This window comes from Dendropsophus ebraccatus, chromosome 4, assembly GCF_027789765.1.
Source record: "Dendropsophus ebraccatus isolate aDenEbr1 chromosome 4, aDenEbr1.pat, whole genome shotgun sequence".
NCBI classification, from domain to species: domain Eukaryota; kingdom Metazoa; phylum Chordata; class Amphibia; order Anura; family Hylidae; genus Dendropsophus; species Dendropsophus ebraccatus.
The window spans coordinates 42,407,647-42,432,114 of NC_091457.1; the positions used below are offsets into that span (position 1 = coordinate 42,407,647).

Below are 24,468 nucleotides of genomic sequence, written 5' to 3' on the forward strand. Positions count from 1 at the left end.
GCGAGCACTGGATTGGATTGTGTGCTTCCACATCCTTTCCCCATCCTTTGTTTCAGTGCACCATTACAGGCTTTGTATTCCAACAGTTTTGTCTTGATTTAAATATTGGAACAGCCCATACTAGCGATTAGATGTAAACTGATCATTTCTTTTCTTCCTTTCCTACCCCAAAAAGACAAATTAAGAGAGGGAAAAATTGCACGCTACAGCAGTAATGATCACTGTACGGCTTCCTAGTTACATTAACCAATTCAGGCGGATTGTGTCATAATTACGGTGTTTGTCGCCCATATTCAGGGGAAATTATCTAATTTAACAGACTGTAAAATGCACCCTTTGCAGTGACTTGCGATTTATACGTCACTTTGAAGCATAAAGCTCTGCCTCCAGGCATGTATAATAAGAAAATCCAGGAGGCTGGTACCAGACCCTATCGCTTTGTCGCACAGAAAGATAGATCCAGCATAGCCCAGCTGTAGAAGCAGCCATTGTAAGGTAATATGTATAAAGACGAAGTCTATTCACGTTAATGGTTTAGTCCTTTCAAACAGCTTACTCCGTTTTCTAGCCTAAATACCTACAGGCCTGCGTTTATTAAACTCTGTAAAATAGAAACTGATGTAAACTGCCCACAGCAATCAATCACAGCTCAGCTTTCATTTTACCAGAGTTGAAAGCTGAGTTGTGATTGGTTGCTATGGGCAAGATACATTAATTTCTGTTTTACAGACTTCGACTAATCTGGGCCACAGTGTTTGTAAATCAGGAGGGTCAAACTGGCACAACTATAATTCCTGTCATGGTGGAAATTGTAGTTGTGAAACAGCTAGAGGGCCACACTTTGACAGTGATGTTATAAAATCATTTCATTTCCAGAAGTCCTGTAAGGGCAATACCATCTCTAGCTGCAAAAAGACTAGGATAGAACTCAAGAATTGTGGGTGGGGCTTAGCTAGAGCTATCTGCAAGGGAGTGACTCTCCAGAGGGTCCAAAGTGTACCAAAATGGAAAAACAAGGCTTCCTTCTCATCTCTGACCACCCATGAACATCTGGGCAGCTGTTGATTGTATAAAAGCTTGTGACGGCAATTTATGTTGCTGCCTGATTATAATCCCCTCTCCCCTTTAGCTTTTCATCACCATTGTCAGCAGTTTACTGTTCAGACCAGGGGTTTTTGTAATGTAACCTCTTCTCTTTTAGCAACTTGAAAACCCAGTGCATCAATAACCCCCTTCTCACCCTACATGCCATCTATAGCGGTCTTCCCCTAGCACAGTACTAGCCTGTTTGTTATGGCATAGGAGAGACAAGTAGGTGCCTTCTTTTGATTAGCCAGACAAGTAAGTAAAGAAAGTCCAGGTGTGAGTACTACTGGCAAATAGCCCAGCTTTGGTTCCATCTCCTGAAGTGGAGACACTGAGAAATAGCTGTGCATACTAAAGTGGACTTTCAAGGGCAGTGAGAGCATTAACATATCACTATTTTACCGCTTGAGGAGTAGTACAGGATTATAACTAGTGTTGCACGATGCACCGAAATATCGATACTACTATCGATATTTCGGGCAGAAAAACGGTTCGGTACCAGGATTTCCTGGTATCGATACTTTATGTTAAGCTGCATAATAGCGCAGCTTAATATAAAGTACAGCGCAGAGACCAGTCGTGTTCTCTGTGTGCCGCCCCCTGGTGTCCCCTCCTCCGCCCGCGCGCTCTCCGCTCCCGGTGGCGCCAACTTCAAATAACCGGCACATAGCGATCGCTAGTGCCGGCTATTTTACAGGGTAGATGCCGCTGTCACAACTGACAGCGGCATTTAGCCCCCCCCCCCAGAGCCACTCCATATGCAGCAGAAGTCTGCTGTATATGGAGCGGCCCCCACTGCTGATGACTGCAGCCCGCGATATTACGGGTGGCAGTTATTTAACTATTCCCCCGCCGCGGCTGCGTCCTTCCAGTCCTGCCCCCCATTGTCATCCCCGGCAGCCACCTCTGCACCGCCAGTCCAGCCCTTCATCCACCCCTCCCCTCCGTCCCCCGGGACCCGCCGCTGCACTTTGCGGTCCCTCACACCGGCCAGTCCCCTCCCAGCATACCTGCTTGTGCACAAGAAGGTATGCTAGGAGTTGTAGTGCACGGAGGTATGCTGGGATCGGGAGGCTGCTGCTGCACAACTACAACTCTCACCATACCTTCTAGTGCACTACAACTCTCAGCATACCTCTTTCCACAAAGAGGTATGCTGGGGGTTCTAGTGCACAAGAAGATGTTGGGAGTTGCAGTTGTGCAGCAGCAGCCTTCCGACACAACTCCCAGCATATCTTCTTGTCCACTACAACTCCCAGCATACCTTCTTGTGCACTACAACTCCCAGCATATCTTCTTGTGCACAAGGAGGTATGCTGGGGGTTGTAGTGCACAAGAAGGTATGCTGGGAGTTATAACAAACAAGGAAATATGTTGGGAGTTGTAGTTGTGCAGCAGCATCCTCCCATCACAACAACTCCCAGCATACCTCTTTGTGCATTACAACCCCCAGCATACCTCTTTGTGCACAAGAAGATATGCTGGGAGTTGTAGTGCACAAGAAGGTATGCTGGGAGTTGCAGTTGTGCAGCAGCAGCCTCCTGACACCACAACAACCCCCAGGATACCTCTGTGCACTACAACTCCCAACATACCTTCTTGTGCACAAAGATGTATGCTGGGAGTTGTTGTGTTGGGAGGCTGCTGCTGCACCACTGTACCTCCCAGCATACCTTCTTGTGTACTACAACCCCACCATACCTCTTTGTGGACAAGGAGGTATGCTGGGAGTTGTAGTGCACAAGAAGGTATGCTGGGAGGTACAAGGGAATTAAAAAGTGTAAAAAAAAAAACCTAGGGAAATCCTACTGTGCTGATCCAGGGGAAGGCGAAAACCCCTATGAGGCAGATGACAATTAAAAAAATTTCAGAATAAAAGTTCTAATAATCCCCGCCTTTCCCTTTTATTCATGTCAAAAAATAAACATTTGGCAGCATTGCATGCGGAATTGTCCGAACCATTAAAAGTAACAAAAAAAGTGATCAAAAAGTCACATAAATAAAAATGTGGTGCATGGGGGCATCATACCCACAGTCTGGGTGAGGGGGGGGGGGGGGATGTCATTATATTGGTATTTTAAGTGCTTTTTTTCAAAAGTATCGAAATGGTATTGAGTATCGGAAAAAAAAAGATGGTATCGGTATCGAACTCAAAATTCTGGTATCGTGACATCCCTAATTATAACACACAGGATAAGCCAGCAATGTGTGATATTTGGGGGAGTGCCAGGTGTTGGCACTTCTTAATTAGACATTGATCTCTTAGGGTACAAACACACACAATGGATCCGCAGCGGATTTCTCACTGCAAATTCGCAGCAAGATCCGCTGTGGATGCCTGCCCTGTAATCTCTATGGGCAGACATACTCACAGAGGGATTGACATCCCGCTGTGAGTATGTCAGGAGACCGCCCCATTAACCCCTCACTGGACGGAGCTTATACATTACCTGCTCCGCGATCCGGCTTGCTTCGGGGGTTCCCTGCTAGACGTCCTGTCAACCAATCAGTGTGCTGCGGTGGGGCTGCTGTATGTATGTCTGCCCATAGACATTACAAGGCAGGGATCTGCAGCGGATCTCGCTGTGAATTTGCAGCGAGAAATCCACTGCAGATCCATTGTGTGTGTTTGTACCCTTACACTGTGACATCCAGACATGCAGCAGCATCTCCCAAGAACAGTTGATCAGCAGGGGTGTTGGGTGTCTCCTGTTTCCCTTAAAGGGGTTATCCAGCGAGAATCTTTTTCTTTCAAATCAACTGGTGTCAGAAAGTTAAGGCCCTATTCCACTAACAGATCTGACGACAGATTATCTGCCAAAGATTTGAAGCCAAACCCAGGAACAGACTATAATCAGAGAACAGGTCATAAAGGAAAGACTGGATTTCTCCTCTTTTCAATTCCACTCCTGGGTTTGGCTTCAAATCTTTGGCAGATAATCTGTTGTCAGATCTGTTGGTGGAATAGGGCCATTATATAGATCTGTAATTTATTTCTATTTAAAGATCTCAAGTCTTCCCATACTTAGCTGCTGCTGAATGTCCTGCAGGAAATGGTGTTTTCTTTTCAGTCTGACACATGCTTTCTGCTGACATCTCTGTCCGTGACGGGAACTGTCCAGAGCAGAAGTGAATTCCCATTGGAAACCTTTCCTGCTCTGGACAGTTCCTGTCTCAGCCAGAGGTATCAGCAGAGAGCATTGTGTCAGACTGAAAGGAAAACAACATTTCATGCAGGACATACAGTAGCTGATAAGTACTGGAAGACTTTATATTTTTAAATAGAAGTAAATTACAAATCTATATAACTTTCTGAAAACAGTGCATAGGAAAGATGATAAGCCCCTTTAACCAATACCTCCTGCAGTGCAGAGACCTTCTCTATATAGGTGTGGCGGAGTATGGATACTGCTGCTTAATACAGCTCTTTAGGAATTGCTGGATCAGCTGATGTATATTCCTTGTATAGTTCTCTTCCTAGTATGCTGCTGTTGTCATCCATATGGCACCTGACACGGTTAGTGGTAAATAGTGAAAGTGTTGTCAGCGTATATGAGTCAGTCATTCTTCCCCGTGTTGCACCATCACGTGCCTTTATTGCTGATTGTAATTGAAAGAAAGTAACATAGTGTGTTCTTCTCCCTTGGCATAGAGTTGGCAAATAACGTGAGGTGGGAGGGGGGGGAAAGGGGAACTGGCCCTTTCAATGACCTTTCTGTCAAGTGTATTTATTACCTTCCAGAACTGCAGTATAGTCAGCAGAGAACAAAGCCGCACGAGCGTCTAAGTGTTCTCACAGCAGGTGGAGCTCAGGCCATTGTAAAGACGTCACACAGCGTTTAGCCTTTAACTAGTCCTAAAAGAGCTGCCAATGTCCTGAATGGTTGTGCCCAAATCCCACTAATATTTCCAGCTGTAAAATGACTGCCATGTAACAATACAATGGGAGGAGAAAGGAGGATTTTCATTAGCGTTCTGGAGATGGCAATTTCACAGTCCTTCAAGGGCAGGTGTGTGCTGTGTGTATGTCTGATGTATATACAGCAGGAGGAGCTCCCTATGTATGTCTCTGATGGATGCCACTGTCTAGCTATACAGTGTCATCCAGCGCCCACAGGGTCGGGGGAGTTTTTTTTAATGGTGTAGACTCCTATAACATAGCAAGAGGTGGTAGGGAAGTGGCACATAGTAATAGAGAAACATAAGGCTGTTGTAACATTCTGTCCCTGTGGCTAGAGGGGGCACCATTCTTGAATCGTTCTCAGCTGTTATGGGAGTATTCCAGATAAAACTGATATTGCTATTGTATATCTCTCACAATTTGCACAGAAAAAAAAATATTCATCCTTTGCCCCAACTTTATTGGGTGTTCTAGGTACTTTTTAGGCACTTTGTACTATGATGGGTGTGGCGTAGTGGGTGAAAGGTCCACACATAGACAAAAGTTAAGCCTGTGCCAATGTAATAAACCTGGCTCCATTGTAGACTTAAGCTCCTATTCCACGTGCCGACTGAGAGGAGCAAACAAGTGCTATTAGCACCTCGTCCCCCACTCGCTGCCGCTGCTATTCCGCGCCGCAGCAGCGAGCAGGGGAGGTGGGTGGGCTGCCCGGGTGATCGCTAGATCGTCCGGGCAGCCCATAGCATACAGCAGCGATCTGCTGCCGCTACTACTGTTCCACGGAGCGACGGCAGCAGATTGTTGCTGTATGAGTGGTTTCTCTTTCAACATGTTTAAAAGACAAACGACGCAACGATCAGCCAACATGAACGATGTCGGCTGATCGTTGCCTTCTATTCCACGGGACGATTATCGGCCGATAACCGTTCTGTGGAATAGGGCCTTAAGTTTACATTGTTTAAAGTGTCTCTGTCGTTCTAACTTTCAAAATGTAAATTAACAGTAGATGTGATATAAAGCAAGTTTGCAATTTACAGTCTTTTTTTTTTTTTTTTTTTTTTTTTTTATCATGATGCTGTAAAACGAAGCTGAACTTACCAGAACTCCAGGTCCAGTCTCCTGAAAGCAGATTTTCTGACTTGTGCTGGTTGAAAAAAAAACAGACTAAACACAGGAATTTCGGCCAGTACAGAGAGTCACGGCTCAATGCATCTATCAATCACATGACTGTCTGTGTTCCCCATGGTAACAAAAAAAAAAATAATAATGTAAATTGCAAACTTTATAGCTTTATATCACATCTACTGTTCATTTTAGACTTTGGATTTTGAAAGTTATAACGACAGTGACTCTTTAAAGTATCAGAAAAGACAAAGTCTTTTTCCAACCCCAACTATTCTCGCCGTTTAGCTGATGAAGGGGTTCCTGAATAGGCTATCCTCTATATGGTGTCCTCAGTGGACAGATATAATTTGTTAAAGTTACAGATCCCAAGCCTACTTATCCATTCTGGTGATAGCATGTTCCTCTTTTATGGAGAAGTTTTAAGAATCTGGCTAAGCATCCAAATCAATGCCTATATCATCAGTGGTATATTTAGTTATGTGGGTATAAGTGGTAATATTGGTAAAGATGTGTGTTTGGATGAGCTCTGCATATGTAGCACTTCTGTGTGTTGAGTCCTTGAGGCTTTGTATATATAGACAATACTTGGGCACACTGCACTTTGGAGTTTCTTGTGAAGGTAAATTGACGTAGGAAAGGAACATATTCCGTCAGACAGCAGAAAGTAGTTGTCACCTCCCTTGAACAGTGAATGTGCCCAGTTATGCAGCATTGCATCTCTTTCCTTGTTTCCATATTCCAGCATGCGAGAAGGTTCACACGTTAGTTCTACAGTAAAATGTATAGCAGCAATTCTGCACTGCGTCATATGGATTTCCAAAGATCTGCTCCAAATCTGCTTCCGTATAGTTTCTTGCAGATTTTTTTGCGTACTTTGCCCCCTATGTAAGCTGTACTGTACTTCTATATACTGGTGGTTAATGATCACGTAGGGGAGGAGTACTGTTATTCACCAACGTAAAGCGTTCTGTATTACTTCATGAGACTTTATTACACCTTGTTCTGTCTACTCAACTCCTTTGCTAAGGCATTACTCACATAACTTTTTATGCCTTTTGTGTACTTGAAAAACCACTTCTCTGCATAGTTTTCCCATTACCAACGCAAAGGTTGATGCAAGCTGCGTCCACACCTTGGAGACATATTGTACACCACATTCCAGGCTGTGACCACAGGGCTAAACACACTGCATGTTCCTTACAGAAGTCAGTATATTCTAGTGAGGACATGAAGGTCTCTTCTCCATAAGAGGAGCTCACGGTGGACGAGCCGGTTCATGGTAAGAACGCTATTAGCCAGGGGGGGGTTGGGGTATAGTCCTAATATTAAATATCACCACCCCTAGATGTTTGTCCCCATTGTTGTACAGGTCAGTCGTCTTTCTGACAGGTTGTTAATATGAGCTGACGTCTTGGGTTGTGTTTACACAAGCCGACTTTGTGGTGGTTTCTTTTCTCCTAATTTTATTTTTGGTGGGATTTATCGTGCCGTTTCCTAGTACAGTTGTTATTTTTGTCTGTAGCGACCACAGCTCAACTTTTTTTTACTAGACCCATATGAGAAATAGAAACAAATAGACTCTTCTTATTATTGGAAATCAATCAGTGAAGCCTGGTGTGGGACCTCCAGGGACCCCTGTGATTGGTTCCCTGTGACAGTGCTCAGAATAGTTGTCCAGTCCACCTTCTCATCAAAGTATGAATAAAGGAAAGACTTGTGCCTACATGTATATAACTATATACAGCGATCGGGGTCCAATCTGAGATTGACTTACACATACCTATATGCAGACAGACCCTATTTATTAGTCAGTGACAGGCAGGCATCCTGCAGTAAGCCCTATAGTCCTGTGAGATGCACAGTATTGTAGTGTACAGCACAGGAGATAGGACTGCACGGTTCTCCCCTTTGTATGGAAGGTAATATGTGATGTATGACTGTCACATCAGCTGTTTATTCTGTGCAGTAACCAATAATAACAACAACAGGTATATAACAGGCGTTCACCGTCTGAACTACATGAAGACCTTTGTACCCGATTAGAGGGCAGGAGAGAATATGAAAAACATTGCGCTATAGCACATGTGAGCAGGGCCGAGTACAAGAGGTGTGTAGTGACATGGCAGGCTTGTCTCCCCCTGAGCTGCGCTCAGGCATATGGAAGAGGCCAATACCGTTGAACCTGAGCAGAGGGTGCGTCTATAGTCTACTGCAGGGGTAGGGAACCTTCGGCCCTCCAGCTGTTGCACAACTACAACTCCCATCCTGCCTGGAATCTTAAAGGACAAGTGCCATGAAAAACTTTTTCCCAGTAATTGAAGCACGTTACAAAGTTATATAACTATGTAATATGCTTCAATCACCTATCTGCCTCCCTTCCCTGTCTTTTCCTCCCTCCACCCCCCACCAGGAAGTGTCCTGACTCACACAGACCTGATTACTGCCGTCACCGTCACCAGGCAGCTCCTTCTTGTGAGGATGAGTCCTCAGCAGGAGGGCTGCTCTAGGTTCTGTTACACCAGCCCCCCCTCCCCAGTCCAAGTGATGGCTTGCAGTTGTTCAGCCAATGGGAGCTGAGCAAGCCTGTCACCTGACAAGGCAGGGGAGGGGGGGGCTGCTGTAACAGGGGAAGGAGCTGAGAGAAGAGTTTGGGGACGGTGACGACAGTAATCAGGTCTGTGTGAGTTTAGTGCACTTCCTGGAGGGGGGAAAAGGGTGATAGGTTATTGAAGCATATTACAGAGTTATATAACTTTTTGTAATGTGCTTCAATTACTGGGAAAAAGTTTTTCCATGGCACTTGTCCTTTAAGCTTTGGCTCTCCAGGTATGATGGGAGATGTAGCTTTGCAATGGCTGGAGAGCCGAGGTTCCCTACCCCTGGTCTAGTGTCCCTCCCCTGTAATTACTTTTATCAGCTCAAGCTAAACTCTGCTCGTGCCCTTTGTGTCGTATGGCGTCAATAGTTTGTAGTTCCCACTTTATGCCATATTACTATGCACAAATTCAGGTGTGCTTGCACCATCCAAATTAAGATTACCTCTGATCCTATCTATTGCAGCAGGGTGTCAACACTGATCCCAGCCATTTAACCCCTCCAGTTCTGTGGTGACTAGGCCTCTAAGGCCCTCAGTGCCCAGTGTGTCATGGGATTCTGTACAATCCGGGGACCAAATACTGCAACAAGGAGAAGACCCTGGAAAAAACCTTAGAAGCTAATGCAGGTTATTACACAACCTCTTGTATCCGTGCAGGGAAGCCTGGTATTCTGCTCCCATGTTATCATTTTTGATATATAGCGGTTTTAATCAATAATCAAAGCTAATGCTTCCCATCTCATTAGCTGCAATTACATCTCTGGTGCTGAAGCCACAGTTTTATTGCTGATTCCATCAGATGACTATCACCACCATCTGTACTATGGCAGGTACACACTACATTTAGCTTATTCTGCTTTATACTGAAATTTTACCTATTGCTTTAAAGCCTACCAGTTGTTCCTGCAGAAAGATATGAGGAGCCTTCCACTGTCTTCACATAAAGAGTCATTTTAGTCATACATTTTGCTGCCTGTGATTATGGAAATAAGGTGGTCATCAGCTGGTGGATTCATCTTCAGTAGTCCAGTACTGTGCAGATATACTGTATTATAGGCCTCTCTCTGAAGTGAGTTCTGTCCTTGTACAGGGTGTGCAGTGATCCGCACTCTCTCTGCATTCCCTCACCACGGCTTATCTGTGTGACGTCTCAGCATGCACTGGAGACGCTCCACCTAAATAAACCACCAATAAAGTATACCGCATATAACATAGGAGGATAAACATATTATAGGGTTTGACTAGGTTAGTCCCCTGTAGCAGCATTGCAGTGGACATGGAGGAGAGGAGACACTATCCGGCAACTGTAGTAAACAGTTGTCACGTGGGCTGAGCGGCAGGTCCGCCATGTATGTTCAGAGAAGAAGACTGTATCAAACAGAGTCCTGATACATAGAAGGAAAGGGTCTACTGAGTTTATTTGGACATGTAGCAGTCTCTTCCTATATATTAGCAAGGTACTGTGCTTTTACTGAAAATAGTAGATTGTATGATAACCCCTTAAACCTTAAAGGAGAAGTCCGGCCAAAATTAATTTTTGATATGTTGTTACTTATGAAAAGTTATACAAATTTCTAATGTACATTAATTATGGGAAATTCACATATACTGCTATTTCCCTTCATTTAGTAGATCAGGAAGTGTTAGAAATATCTCTGAAGAAGTGACGTCACGACCCAGGGTGTAATTCCTATGGAGTGTCCAGCAGGGGGCGCTCTCTATATAGAAGTCTATGGGACTTTATTGTTTCTATGGGTTTCTATGTAATGTAATGTAATGTAGTGTACAGTGCTTTATTGAATGAATACATCTATGGAATACTTTGGGGAGCAAGTGTCCTTGCTCCCCAAAGTATTGCATAAATGTATTCATTCAATACATTCAATACACAGTAAGCCCACCGACCCGCCGCATTTCCGCCGAATTTCCGCCGCATTCCCGCCGATCCGCCACACGCTGATCCGCCGATCCGGACCATATACATTGAACTACAGCTCCCATCATCTGCTTATAGTATGAACAGGTGATGGGAGCTGTAGCTGGGTAATGGATATGACATGCCGCCGGGCGCAGGGGGGAGCCGCTCAGTACACAGGAGCGCTCCCCCCTCCTCCTCCTCCTTCCGTGATAACTTCCGCCTATACCAATGCTGACTCCCTGCCTGGCCGCCGCTCTCCGCTCACATATACCGGCTCCCGGCATCAGCGCGGACACCAGGATGCATCGGGAGCCGGTATGTATGGGGGGGAGAGCGGAGAGCGGCGGCCAGGCAGGGAGTCAGCATTGGTATAGGCGGAAGTTATCCCGGAAGGAGGAGGAGGAGGGGGGAGCGCTCCTGTGTACTGAGCGGCTCCCCCCTGCGCCCGGCGGCATGTCATATCCATTACCCAACTACAGCTCCCATCACCTGTTCATACTAGAAGCAGATGATGGGAGCTGTAGTTCAATGTATATGGTCCGGATCGGCGGATCAGCGTGTGGCGGATCGGCGGGAATGCGGCGGAAATTCGGCGGAAATGCGGCGGGTCGGTGGGCTTACTGTGTATTGAATGTATTGAATGAATACATTTATGCAATACTTTGGGGAGCAAGGACACTTGCTCCCCAAAGTATTCCATAGATGTATTCATTCAATAAAGCACTGTACACTACATTACATTACATTACATTACATTACATAGAAACCCATAGAAACAATAAAGTCCCATAGACTTCTATATAGAGAGCGCCCCCTGCTGGACACTCCATAGGAATTACACCCTGGGTCGTGACGTCACTTCTTCAGAGATATTTCTAACACTTCCTGATCTACTAAATTAAGGGAAATAGCCCTATATGTGCATTTCCCATAATTAATGTACATTAGAAATTTGTATAACTTTTCATAAGTAACAACATATCAAAAATTAATTTTGGCCGGACTTCTCCTTTAAGGGTTTTTGAGTGTTATGTAATTTATATACTAATAAAGATTGTTTGTTTGTTTTTTTTTGGTGTAAAAGTTATAGCTGCACAATCCTATGGATCTCCTTCATGTAGTAAGAATACAGGAAGCTGAACCATCAGTGTTCAGCCTCATGTTACTACCTGGGTAGGTGAGTGACCCACTAAAACGTAAGCATGCAACGGGGATCCGCTCTTGATCCCTGCTTTTTACCACATCCTCCTCCTTCCCAAGATGCACTTGTGTCCCACCTCACCCATTGGTTGGCTGAGCAAGTTCTGTGGGAAAAAACATGTCGCAGGAACAAGGATGTAGCGGGGACCGAGTGACTACTGTTAGGGATTGTGATAGGCGAGTATGATTTGTGATGTCAGTGAATTATGTTATTGTTAGGTTGCTGTACATTGATATTTGTATTATGCAGCCCTGTATTGTCTGGCTCATAGGGAGCAAGCTAAAGGGAACCTTACTAATAATACAGCGGCTCAATGTCACAGGGAAGCACAGAGACTGCTAATGGGACACCATGCTATATAGACCTTCTCAGACATGTTCCTATGTATGGCAGTCAATGACACAGTATGATATAATGGGGATAGGATCTTACAGTCAGACTGTGTTCACATCTGCTTCTTCAGTGGCCTTCCAAGTCTTATGGTCCTTTTACACGGGAAGATTATAGTTCGTTTTTGCACAATAACGGTCGAATTCGAACGATAATCGTACGTGTAAACGCTGCAAACGATCAAACGACGAGTGAGAAATCGTACATTTTGATCTTTCAACATTTTCTTAAATCATCGTTGATCGTTCGCAAAAAATTCGCAGATCGTTCAGTGTAAACAGTCTTTCAACGATTTCCCCTATGTGTGAGATAGGCCAAAACGATCGCATAGCAAATTTTCTGTACGATGTATCGTTCCGTCTAAACGCTGATCGTTATAAAAAAAAATTGTTCATTCAAAATCGTTAATCGTGCGAATTATCGCACCATGTAAAAGTACCATTAGCTTCTGAACACATTTAGCATTTAGTTTTTCTGACATTTTCAGAAATATTAATATAAATCTATCTATCTGCTATCTATCTGCATATATATAGTTTTGATTGAATTAATACTTTAAATTTTTTTTTTTTTTTTTTTGCAATTGCCTCTGGTATAATGTCTGATTTTGCAGGGAGAGAGTGACATCTGGTGGTAAGCTTGGGTATAGGCCATCTATTGGTGTTACTGACATGGAGTATGTAGTAATCTATTCTGGGGCATGCTGCTGCATTTAGTAAATACATTCAGTAACATTGTGGATGTAATCTCTGCAGTCTGAAAATTGTTGACAACGTAAATTCTTGCACTGTGATGCATCAGGAATTTTTTTTTTTAATGCAGGTCAGCTAATGTTTGGGTCCTTGGGTCCAGATAACTTGTTATCCTTATGAATAACTTTAATGTAACAGGTACAGGCTCGTATTTGGTACGTGTTCCTAATATTTTAGGCTGTATACCTCATGTCTATTGTTTTTTCCCATACTATTAATTCGTACTCATAATGTGCTGACATATTTCGCAGCCCTTGTACAGAGATGATCACGTTGGATCTCTTCTCACAGTCTAATCTTTGTCTTTTCAAAAACTGAGTACCTTTAAGGGTATTACACCAAGCAATTTTCCGACAATTAACGATAAACGATCTTAAACGACCGCTAAGGCAAACGACCCGAAATCGTTTGCCCAAGTACACGAAACGATGATCGTTATTTATGATCGTTCTTGCGGTCGTTTAGTCGTCGCTATTGCGTACGTTTCAGCTGTGAATTCGTATTCCACCGAACGATGTGCGAACGATCAAACGATAAAAATAGGTCCGGATCCTATTAAACGATCAATGATTTCTCGTTGGTCGTTTAATCGTTGCCTGCTATTACACGAAATTATTATCGTTTAAATCCGACCGATTTAACGATTTTTCGAACGATAATCGTACCGTGTAATACCACCCTAAGAAACCCGGGGAGAACACGCAGAGTACAAGCAGATGGTTGGATTTTACCCCAGTGTGGCAAGGCAACAATGTGAACTACTCCATGCTACAATAAAGACCCCAATCCTCTGCTGTGTGTCCAGAGCCCCATTGATAAATGTAAAGATACTTGCAGCCATTGTTGGAGGTGATCTTTGCAGCTTGCAGTAATCTCAATGGACACTGTAAAGTCAGAGACCAGGTTATAATGTGTAGTGGTCAGAATGCCCCCTCTAGTGGCAGCTGCCTGAATTATCACATTTGTCACAACTGTCTTTGGTTATTGAGGATCTGGAGCTCAGTATCCATATATGTGGAAGAAAGGTGTGATCATTCGGTATGCTTGAACATGTTGGTTGTTGTCACCGGTCGTCTTGTGCTGACTTGTGAGCGCACCCTTGTCTGTTCACCTGAGCAAACAACATTGTCTGTAGTACAGTGCAGTATGGGTCAGGAATGTCCTCACTCCTCCTTCACCGCTCATAGTCCCCTGTCAGAGGAGCGTCTGTGAGTCACCATTGCTCAGAGCACATCCCCTGAAGCGTATAAACTGTGAGGAAATGCAGGGTGGGATTCACAACATGCTGCTACTTCTACTACTTCTGTTTAAATAAAGTAGGACTGGAAGCTGCTGTCTTGAGACCCCCCAGCAAGCAACTATTTTTGTAAGAGGAGGCTGCAGCCAGCTAGATGCATCCAGGATTACATGGAAACCATTCTGATGCATGGACACTGCTTTTCATGATCAATGGGACACCCAGCAATCCTTTTATCACCTGCCTGTGGTTAGGGCAGATCACTATGTTATACAGATGTGCTGTACAGCCAGTGTGAAGTGGCGGCTCTAATGGCCTAAAGTTCCTGATGAGAGAATATTATTGATATGTAGTGAAACTGCTTAGTAACCTGTCTGTCTTTGTCCCCCAGGTGTTCATCGGTGAACTACCCCAAGACTTCCTGCGCATTTCTCCCACCCAGCAACAGCAGCAGATCCAGTTAGATGCCCAGGCTGCACAACAGCTGCAGTACACTGGAGCCATGGGCACCATGGGCAGACTTAGCATCACTGTAGTACAGGTAAGTCACACAACTACCCTGAGTATGAAGTATGAGTTTAGGCGTCGTATGTAATTTCTCTTTATAGATCATCACACCCTCTCACTCACACCCATTTCACTCACACATATGCCTGTCATATATTTTTTAAATAGCTTTACTTACAACCAGTCATAAAGTACAGAAATGTCTTGTCCTAATAAATATAACTGTGACACAAGAGCATACTCTAAAACAAAGGCATGGACCTAGCCCTATACGTGACCTGCGGCAATACACAACCATTTCAGTAATGCTGCATGAACCAATAAACAACAGACAAGTGATAAGGAAATAGGGAAGAGGAAGGGAATTATGAGCCTGAAGCTTTACTGAATGACAGACACAACAAGGGGAGAGGGGGAATATGAGGGGTATCCTTCTTCTTTTTCTTTAAAGTGTCGCTGTCTTTTATAACTTTCAAAATCTAAACCAACAGGGGACGTGATAATAAAGCAAGTCTGCAATTTACATGACAGTGTATGTGTGTATGTATGTCGTGTGTTTTTTTTTTTTTATATATATATATACTTTTGCTGTAAAACAAAGCTGTACTTACCTAAAATCCAGGTCCAGTCTCCTTAATGCTGCTTTTTAGTCTTGTGCTGGTTGAAAAAAAAGACTAAACACATGAAATCCCTCCCAGTACAGAGTCACGGCTTAATGTGTCCATCAATCACATGACTGCCTTCTCTGTGAGTGATTAGATGACCTGGGAAACACTGGACTTCCTGGGTTTAGATTCTTTGGGGAAAAAAAGTCAGAACACAGGAAGTGCTGTGTTTTTCCTTGATGATAAAAAATAAATAAGTAATGTAAATTGCAAACTTTCTTTATTTCACATCTACTGTTTATTTAGATTTTGAAAGTTAGAACGACAGTGACACTTTAATGTCAAAAGTGTAAAGTTCCTGGCCCTCTAGCTATGACCAAACTGCAATTCCCATCAGGCCTAAACAGCTAAAGCTTTGGCCGTTCGGACATGATGAAAATTGCAATTTTGCAACCACTTGAGGGCCCGATTTTGACACTACCTGTATTAGGGGCTCCATGGTTGCATAGTATCTAAGTAGGTCTTGGATCTACCTTGAAAGACAACTTCTGATTCATAACTGCACACATTCTGGCACGTCAAAAGGCTGTATGAAACTCTTCAAAAGGTACCAGGCTTCCTGGATAGATAGAACCAAGTATTGTATTGTGTATTGATGCAGGGCACCTGTTAAAGCCTTCATGATCAGTCACTGCCACAAACCGTTTAGGGGTGTTCTTTCAGTGAAAGGACATCTCCGCCAATATGTGGTCTTGCATAGCCTATTGGCATGTGTGAAAATTTTTAAGGGTAGGTGAATGATCATCTGTGCTAGGTCTTTGCCTTCCAGCAGGTAAACTAACTGGCACAAAGCTGTAATAAAAGGGTACCTTGGAATATACTCTAGTAAGTCCTTTGCTTGGATGAGCCTTTATATAATCTTTGGTCTCTCCAAGTTCCCTCCCAAACTTGAGAACATATAAGAGTTTCCCGACTTCTAGGGCTAGAAGCTTCTTCATAGAGGTGCGAGAAAGGAATGGGCCCTGAACACGGTCCTGTGTTCACAGTCACACACATAAGAGGCTTGAGTGGGTATGTTGTGGGGCATCTTATATAACCATCCATCTCACAAAGTCAGTTTTGGAGCCTCAAATAATGCAAAAGACAGTCCAGGTAATAACCTAGTGGACAAATCCAAGCAAAGAAATGGGCATCTTGGGACTAACAAAACATCCCATATTAATGAAACCTTGATAGTGTTTGCTAAATCCAGTTCCATAAAAATATTCTGTTGGTGCAGATCTATACCAATGCTATTTATACATGTAGTTTATCTTTTAACACTTTTTTTTTTTTTTCCAGGCAAAGTTAGCAAAGAATTATGGTATGACCCGGATGGACCCTTACTGCAGGATACGTTTAGGATATGCCGTTTATGAGACTCCCACTGCCCACAATGGAGCTAAAAATCCTCGATGGAACAAAGTGATCCAGTGCACCATCCCACCAGGAGTGGATTCTTTCTACCTGGAAATTTTTGATGAGGTTAGTAAGCAGAATGACACTAAACCAACCTAGTTCACAGGAAACTACTGAGATTGTGGACTACACCATTTTACTGTAATACATTTAATGAGCTTTATGAATATAGATGACTGAAGCTTTTGCATTTACTATGTGCCAATTGCGTGGTAATTCTACCTGCAGGGTGTAATCCAGGCTTCACTATAAATCAGCCATTGTCTAGTTTTTCAGTTTCTAAAATCTCAGAGCTGTGTTTCTGTCTCTGATCGATAAGGGGGTGAACTCCTCTACCCGAGCTCATACTGAGTTACCTTCTGTGCTTGTTCTTACTACTTCACAGAGAGCCTTCTCCATGGATGACCGCATTGCTTGGACGCATATTACTATCCCAGAGACCCTGAAGGATGGCAAAGTGGTAGATGAGTGGTTCAGTTTGAGTGGAAGACAAGGCGATGACAAGGAAGGCATGATAAACTTAGTAATGTCCTACACGGTAAGAACAGAGTTTGATTTTAAGATTTCATTACAAGTTTGCAAAGATGTTATCATCAGACTTTCGTAGTTGGGAGTGATTGCAAAATAAATATTCATCAATTAGTAGCAATGAGAAGCTTAAAATACTGATAGAGCTGCTACCGAATGGACAGCACTCAGCCTGGTTAGTGGTGAAGAGGCTTCATCGTTCATGTCAGCACCGTAGCCCCCTCAATGAGTTGAGTGACAGGAGTGCTAGTAGTCTGATCTCTACTGATCGGGTAGTAGTGGACTATCAGTGTAAAAGTCATGCAAAACCCCTTTAAGTATAAGGACAAATATTGTAAAACTAAAGAATAACAAAAGTATGCAAAAAATTACAAGAAGTGAAAAGGCATACAAAGAAACTTACAAGCTATCAAAGTAAAAAGTACACATACAAATACAGTATACAAAAACAGTTGACTAGTCACATATGCCTCCTCTTTCTCTTAAAGGGAACCTGTCACCCCCCGTGCCGGGGTGACAGGCTCCCGACCCCCCAGTTAGAGCCCCCTATACTCGCCTAATCCCGCCGGGTCCCGGGAGGTGGTCGGGTAATGAAGATCTCAGCCGCTGCAGCCCGGCGCGCGCTGAGAGATGAGTCCAACACCCATAGAGAATGACAGGAGAGTCCAGCGTTCCGTCATTCTCTACGAGCGTTGGACTCATCTCTCAGCGCGCGCCCCGGGCTGCAGCGGCTGAGATCTCAGTCACCCGACCGGATCCAGAAGCGGGACCCGGCGGGATTAGGTGAGTATAGGTGGCTCTAACGGGGGGTCGGGAGCCTGTCACCCCGGCACGGGGGTGACAGGTTCCCTTTAAGAGCAGGCTGCATGGCCATGACCACCGAAAGTGGGGCTGGCTGTAGCTGGGTGGGACGTGGAGTAAACAGTTTTAGAAATTTTTTATTCCGAGCTATTACTGACATCACCTTACGTTGGCTTCCTTTTTAGTCTCTGCCTGCAACAATGATGATGCAGCCTCAGCCTGTGGTGTTAATGCCTACAGTTTTCCAGCAAGGTGTCGGCTATGTACCCATAGCAGGTGAGTTGATATTGTAATAATATGCGTTCCATAGGGCATTGCAGGACGTTACACAAGGTACGGCTTCAAACATCTCCTTTTATAGGTTTCTTAAATGGGAAAGAAATGTATATATGATGCAAGGCTACAAAATATACTTTAATTTGTCAGTGTGTGAGAGTGTATAACGATTGAAACCTTAGATGAGGGCCGCAAATGGGATTCTGCCGATTTTACTATTACACGGAGCAATAATCGGACGCTTATCGCCCGGTGTAATAGAGAGAACATCGTATTTTTTAGGTCCAGACCTAAAATCATGGGGCGTCAGGCTGACAACTGATTGTGATCCATAAAATGGATCAGTTAAACAGACAGCAAAAACGCAGTGTGAACCTATCCTAACATTTCTGGAAAGATTAATTAAAAAGTGTGCAGAAGAATAGTAGAGCCATTACCTATAGGATTTCAGATTCAAGAAAGTTTTTGAAAAATGAATCTGGTTGTGATGGTGGTTCTTCTGTACACCGTTTCCAAAATCCCCCTATGAATTAATGTAGTATAATACTTAAAGGGAATGTGTCATTTAGAAAGTGAATTTATTGTTTTTATGCTCATATATGAGTAAATTTGTTAGTAAAGGTTTTTATTTCCCACTTTACCAGTCATTTTGAAGTCTTCATTCTAGCCACCAGGCCTAAGAATAGTATACTTCCTGTTCTGTAGAGAGAACTATATAGCAATCTCCTACATATCACAAGCTGGGGTCCAGTGAAAGGTGACCCCAGAATATAGAGAACACTGGATCATACTCTCCATCCCTATTCCTGTATGCCGACCTCTTCACATATTATAGGGAATGCATAGAAAACTGTCCCGTAGAAGTCGGTGGTCTCATCCGATAGGTTTCTGATGGTCCATGCAGCTGCTGTAAAGCATATCTTTACTACTGTTAGCAGAAAATAGAAAAGGGCTAGAAGAAAATAAATCGTATTTCAGTATTTGTCTCTGATCAGTGGATAAAAACTAGGCAACAAATTCCTTTAAAGCTTTTGACCCTCTTGTGCTCCTTACCAAGACCCATAGAACAGTAAAAACCGTAGGAGTATTTGAAAGCAAAGTACCTGACACCTTGTAATAACCTCTCTCCTGGCAGGAACACACAGCGATATACACTTTGTCTGTGATCAGATCTGATGTAGAGTGATGGTATTCACTATAATTTTGGTGTTTTAACATGAACATATGTGATTTATGGACAAGCTCTGTTGGCCTTCCTGGTTGTCATGCATTGGCTCTATGCTGGCTTGTTCACATGGGGGGGATTTGCTGCAGATATTTCATCCAGATTTGTGGGTGGGAAATCCACAGCATATTACAAGGGTATGTAAATGTAAAGGCAGAAACTGACCAGCATGGCAATTTGTGTTGTAACTTTCCCCATGGATTTTACAACACAAAAATCTTTTTTTCTGTCCCTTGTAAACCCTTCTTGTTTGCTGTTTATACTACATAGATGTGTGTTCAGGTTGTATTTTATATAGTACATTAACATTGTCTCCACTTGCTCATTTCTATCTCTATTGCATACACACCCACCCAGGACTTGATTACTTGTCTCTGGGTAAGTTTGTATAGCCCCCGGCATGATCTGCCTCCATTATCTATGAAATGATGGTGTTTGCTTGTATCACACAAAACAACACTGAATATTGATACTAAGATTACCATTATGACTGGTCATTTTGGGTGAGTAATAATCACTGAAAACCCAGATGCCCTATCAGAACATTTGCAGTCCTGCAGGGATAATAGAATCAACTGCAAAAGCAGCGTTTGTCCTAGTTGTGTTTAATCTGCATGAAAGCTGCCAGTGTGCCATCCGTGGTTGGCAAAATATTCTATTTGGCTCTAGGCATCTGTGTGGTGTGATAAGCAGGCTACCAGCCCAGTTTAACTTTCTGCCCTTATCGTTTTCATGAGTGTAAGTGTTCTGTCTGGTTTCCTATTCTGAGATGATTTGTTTTTTTTTATACCTGTACATGCTTCGGATGTTTCCTCTGATTTGCAATATTTCCTTTATAGGTATTCTAGGTTGCATCAAAAACTAAATGTAGTTATATGTATGCATATAGACAGTATAGTCATCCTGTAAGATCTCTTTCTTATCCAGATGTGCAGGCAGTCAGAAAATTACCTGTAAATTAAAAAATAAATTCAGTCATTTTAGATGAACTTGGCAGAAATTAATTATAAAGTAATTAAGAGAAAAACTTGTCGATCAGCAGGATTTTAAATTGTTAAATGTTAAATTTCTTCTTTTCCGTTTAGATTGAATGACATATTATTGATGGTGCTAATAGTAATCTGTTTGTTTTAAAAATTAACAAAAAATCAGAAGCTTTAGGGGTCATTCACACACTCCGTAATCCACAGACCCTACAGAGCGTGAAGCTGTGTAGTGGACTCGCAGACCTCCCAGCATCCTGCATCAATATGATTCTGAGAGAGCCAAAAGTGTTTAAATATTCACATTATCACATAAATGTATGTTGCAGGAAGGGTACATATATGAGAAGGAGAATGATGCTTAGGAGGTTAATGTAGCGAGACGTGCACATATGTGTGGCCATCTCTCCATTCATTCTCTGTTAGTCACCTCAACTGGTGGAACAAGGATTTTAAAAACTCAAACCAATAGGCCACTTCTGGGAACACCTTTAAAGGACATTAATTTTTTTTTACTCCTTTGAAGTGAATCTCCCCTCCCCTCTGTGACACAGCTCCATTGATTATAATGGAGTTGTGTCACAAAGGGGAGGGGTTTCCTCACACCGGGGGCGGCGGGCCGCCTCCAGTCCTTCATGCCATGCCGGTGCTCAGTAATAGACCAGTGCCGTGTGCAGGAACCACGGAACCGGCATCCCTATGCTGGTCTATTCATGTAAAGAATAAAAAAAGCAATGTACTAGTGGCACATCCGCTTTAAAGTCCTATGTTACAAGGTATGTGTGCATGTATAAATCCTTTTGTTTTACTGTATTTTCCGGCGTATAAGACGACACCCAACTTTTTCAGTTAAAATATAGAGTTTGGGATATACTCGCTGTATAAGACTACCCCTCTTCCAACGCACACCAAAATTAGTACAAAAACATCAAACAGAGATCTGAGAGGCAGAGAAGAAGGTACAGTAATACTGGTAGGATACAAGGGCGGGCCAAATGGGTGAAAAAGGTGTGCTTTTCCCAGATGCTGGCAGCTTGCCCTTCCCTTCATATGGTCGCCGCATATGGCGGAGATGCGGCCGTTTTGAGCTAGCCCCACCGTGTGCGGCGACCGCAGATTCTCCAGCCTAGTTCCGAAGTTTTTCAGCAGTGTGCCCTGTAAAACGACACCCGGCGTATAAGACGACCCCTGACTTTTAAGAAAAAAGCCCCTGACTTAAAAAGTAGTCTTATACTCAGGAAAATACTCTTATACTCAGGAAAATACTATCATTTAGCCAGTAAACTCCTTTACCATCTAATGACTCTGCACTCTACTAGGCAGCCTGCAGGATTCACGTATGTGGAGATGGCACTTTGTTTTTATTTTCTTAGGAATTTAAAGGGGGAGTCTGGTGAAAATTTTCATTAAAGTATTATATTGCCCCCCCCCCCCCCCCCAAAAAAAAAAAAAAAAAAGAAAAAAGTTATACAAATGACCAATATACACTTTATTACGGGAAATGCACATAAAGTGCTTTTTTCCCTGCACTTACTACTGCATCAAGGCTTCACTTCCTGGATAAAATGGTGATGTCATGACCCGACTCCCAGAGCTGTGCAGGCTGTGGCTGCTGGAGAGGATGATGGCAGAGGGATGCTCAGTGTCCCTCAGTGTCCCCCTGCCATCATCCTCTCCAGCAGCCGCAGCCCACACAGCTCTGGGAGTCGGGTCGTGACATCACCATTTTATCCAGGAAGTGAAGCCTTGATGCAGTAGTAAGCGCAGGGAAAAAAGCACTATATAAGCATTTCCTGTAATAAGTGTATATTGATCATTTGTTTTGTAACTTTTTGTAACTTTTGGGGGGCAATACAATACTTTAATAATAATTTTCGCTGGACTTTTCCTTTAAGGACTGTCACGACTAATAATGATGCCTATTTTTGTGCAGCACTCTTTGGTCTTTTGTAGTCCTTTTACTGAATCAACTAAAGTTCAATCTCTTGCTAAATCCTTGTAGTATCTTTCAGGAGCCTATAGTATAAGAAATGCTGACCCAAGATTTTGTTCCCCCTATAGGTATGCAGTCTGTTTACAACCCTGGAATGGCAATGACTTTACCGCAACCTGCTGTAAACCCACAGCACCAAAATCAAGAAGAAGACCTAAAAGCCCTCAAAGATATGTTTCCAGACATAGACCAAGAAGTTATTAAATCTGTTCTGGAGGAACACCGGGGCAACAGAGAAGCCGCAGTCAACTCTCTACTCCAGATGGCCGAAGACTCTTAGTGACAATCTTGCTTCGCAGCTTCCCTTTCCCTGCCAGTGTCCTGTTTGACTTGCCAAGATGGAATCTCCTTTGATCTTTTTTCCTCAACTCATGAAATGTTATGTTTTGGCTGTTCATTGTGAGCTCTGTCAATCTTCTCAAGAGACTTGTGGATTCCCGTACATTATAAATGACCCTAAAGTACTCTCCTTAATGGAAACACATGTTCTTCGGTTAGTTCCGAAGCATAATACCCAGCTGTCTACTTAAAACGGGAATGACTGGTAGAAAGAATAAGATATTAATGGACTCTATTGTCCTGTCCATGTGGAATATGATCGGTTTGTGTTGTGGGCAAAATGAACATGGCAACAAGAAGACCCTATGTACACTGCCCATCCAGGGCACCTAGCCACATGGCTCATCTATTCTGGTATCAACACTGCAAGAAAATAAGAAACAAAAGCTCAAGAAAATATTAAAACACATAAAGTCAAAGTTTTTATTTAGGGTGATTAATGTTTTAGATCATTAGAAACATTTAATAAGGTGTATAGAACGAGCACACAATTGCTTTCCTTCCGTCATGCTATAAATACTGCTGTGCATACAACTATGCAGATCCCAAATGCGGAGTGATCATCTTACAGTAAGTTCTGCTTGACAATCTAAAGCCGAGCTCCCCCAAATTTTATTTAGTTTTTTAAACGGCAAGGCCTGTTCAGTTTTAAAAACTGAGACATTTTAAATGAAAAATAAGACCTCAATAAAATTGCAAACATTTTCAAATATTTTAGCCTGACCTTTGACAGACCCAAGTTACTATTCAGGAGTTGGGGTGTGTCGGCAATACTGTCAGTATGGATATTGGGCTGTAACCAGATCACTGGGGAGATGGATGTGATTTCCAAGCCACTGGTTTGGGACTGTGGAATTAAATGTGCTCTCACTTTCAATACCTGGCTTACAGCTATCTCTCTCGACCTCCCTATATACACACACATGTTCTACTCGGCTGAACGTATATGTATTATCTCTAAAGAAGGAAGGGGTAAGCCGCAGTAACACTGCTCTACCAGTGGCTTATCTCTCCTAGAACAACCTGCCTGGGCAATGCCGAACCCTACAGGTTATGTTGAGGATAGTTGGGAGGCAGACATATACTTTAGACAAAGTTTGTTTGAACTGTCACCTTTAGAGGTTCGGCCCACTGTCTGGGCACAGTAAAGTTTAAGATTGATTCCTGACAATTAGACAAAATAATGATTTTATAGGTTTGAAAGGTATAAAACGCAGTTATATAATGCCTTTTCATGCTAGATCTCTTACAAGGGGCAATTATCAGCCTATTGGCAGGTAATAGCCCTGTGTAATAGAAGATATTCTGCCACTATCAGAATTAGGTCTGTGTTATGGTTAGGCAATGAATCCACTTAAAGTGGTAGCCCGACCGTACAGCCACTCTATAAAAGAAGCTGCTTTTCTACAGGATCTGGCCCATCCATGCATTTCATGTGACTTTTCCAAAAGCAGCTGCTAATACCCAGGTTGTCTTCATGTGAAAACCCATTCCTAGATAGTTATTTAGCAATGCGTGGCAAGACCATTACACTTGTGTCATAGCAG

At 43.1% G+C, this 24,468-nt stretch overlaps 1 protein-coding gene across 4 annotated transcripts in view; it reads left to right on the forward strand.

Moving 5' to 3' along the window:
- Positions 1–23,340, forward strand: part of TOLLIP (toll interacting protein) — a 33,184-nt gene extending 9,844 nt beyond the window's left edge. For 2 of the 4 annotated variants that reach the window (XM_069965678.1, XM_069965681.1), the window contains exons 2-6: positions 14,598–14,747; positions 16,660–16,842; positions 17,162–17,314; positions 18,291–18,381; positions 22,651–23,340. In XM_069965678.1, coding sequence (XP_069821779.1) covers positions 14,598–14,747; positions 16,660–16,842; positions 17,162–17,314; positions 18,291–18,381; positions 22,651–22,862 — 789 coding nt within the window. In that variant the 3' untranslated portion in view covers positions 22,863–23,340. Of the gene's footprint in view, positions 1–6,209; positions 6,233–7,293; positions 7,392–14,597; positions 14,748–16,659; positions 16,843–17,161; positions 17,315–18,290; positions 18,382–22,650 lie in introns of those variants that run through there. The other 2 variants (XM_069965680.1, XM_069965679.1) reach the window with 2 other exon arrangements.
- Positions 23,341–24,468: the final 1,128 nt, after the last annotated feature.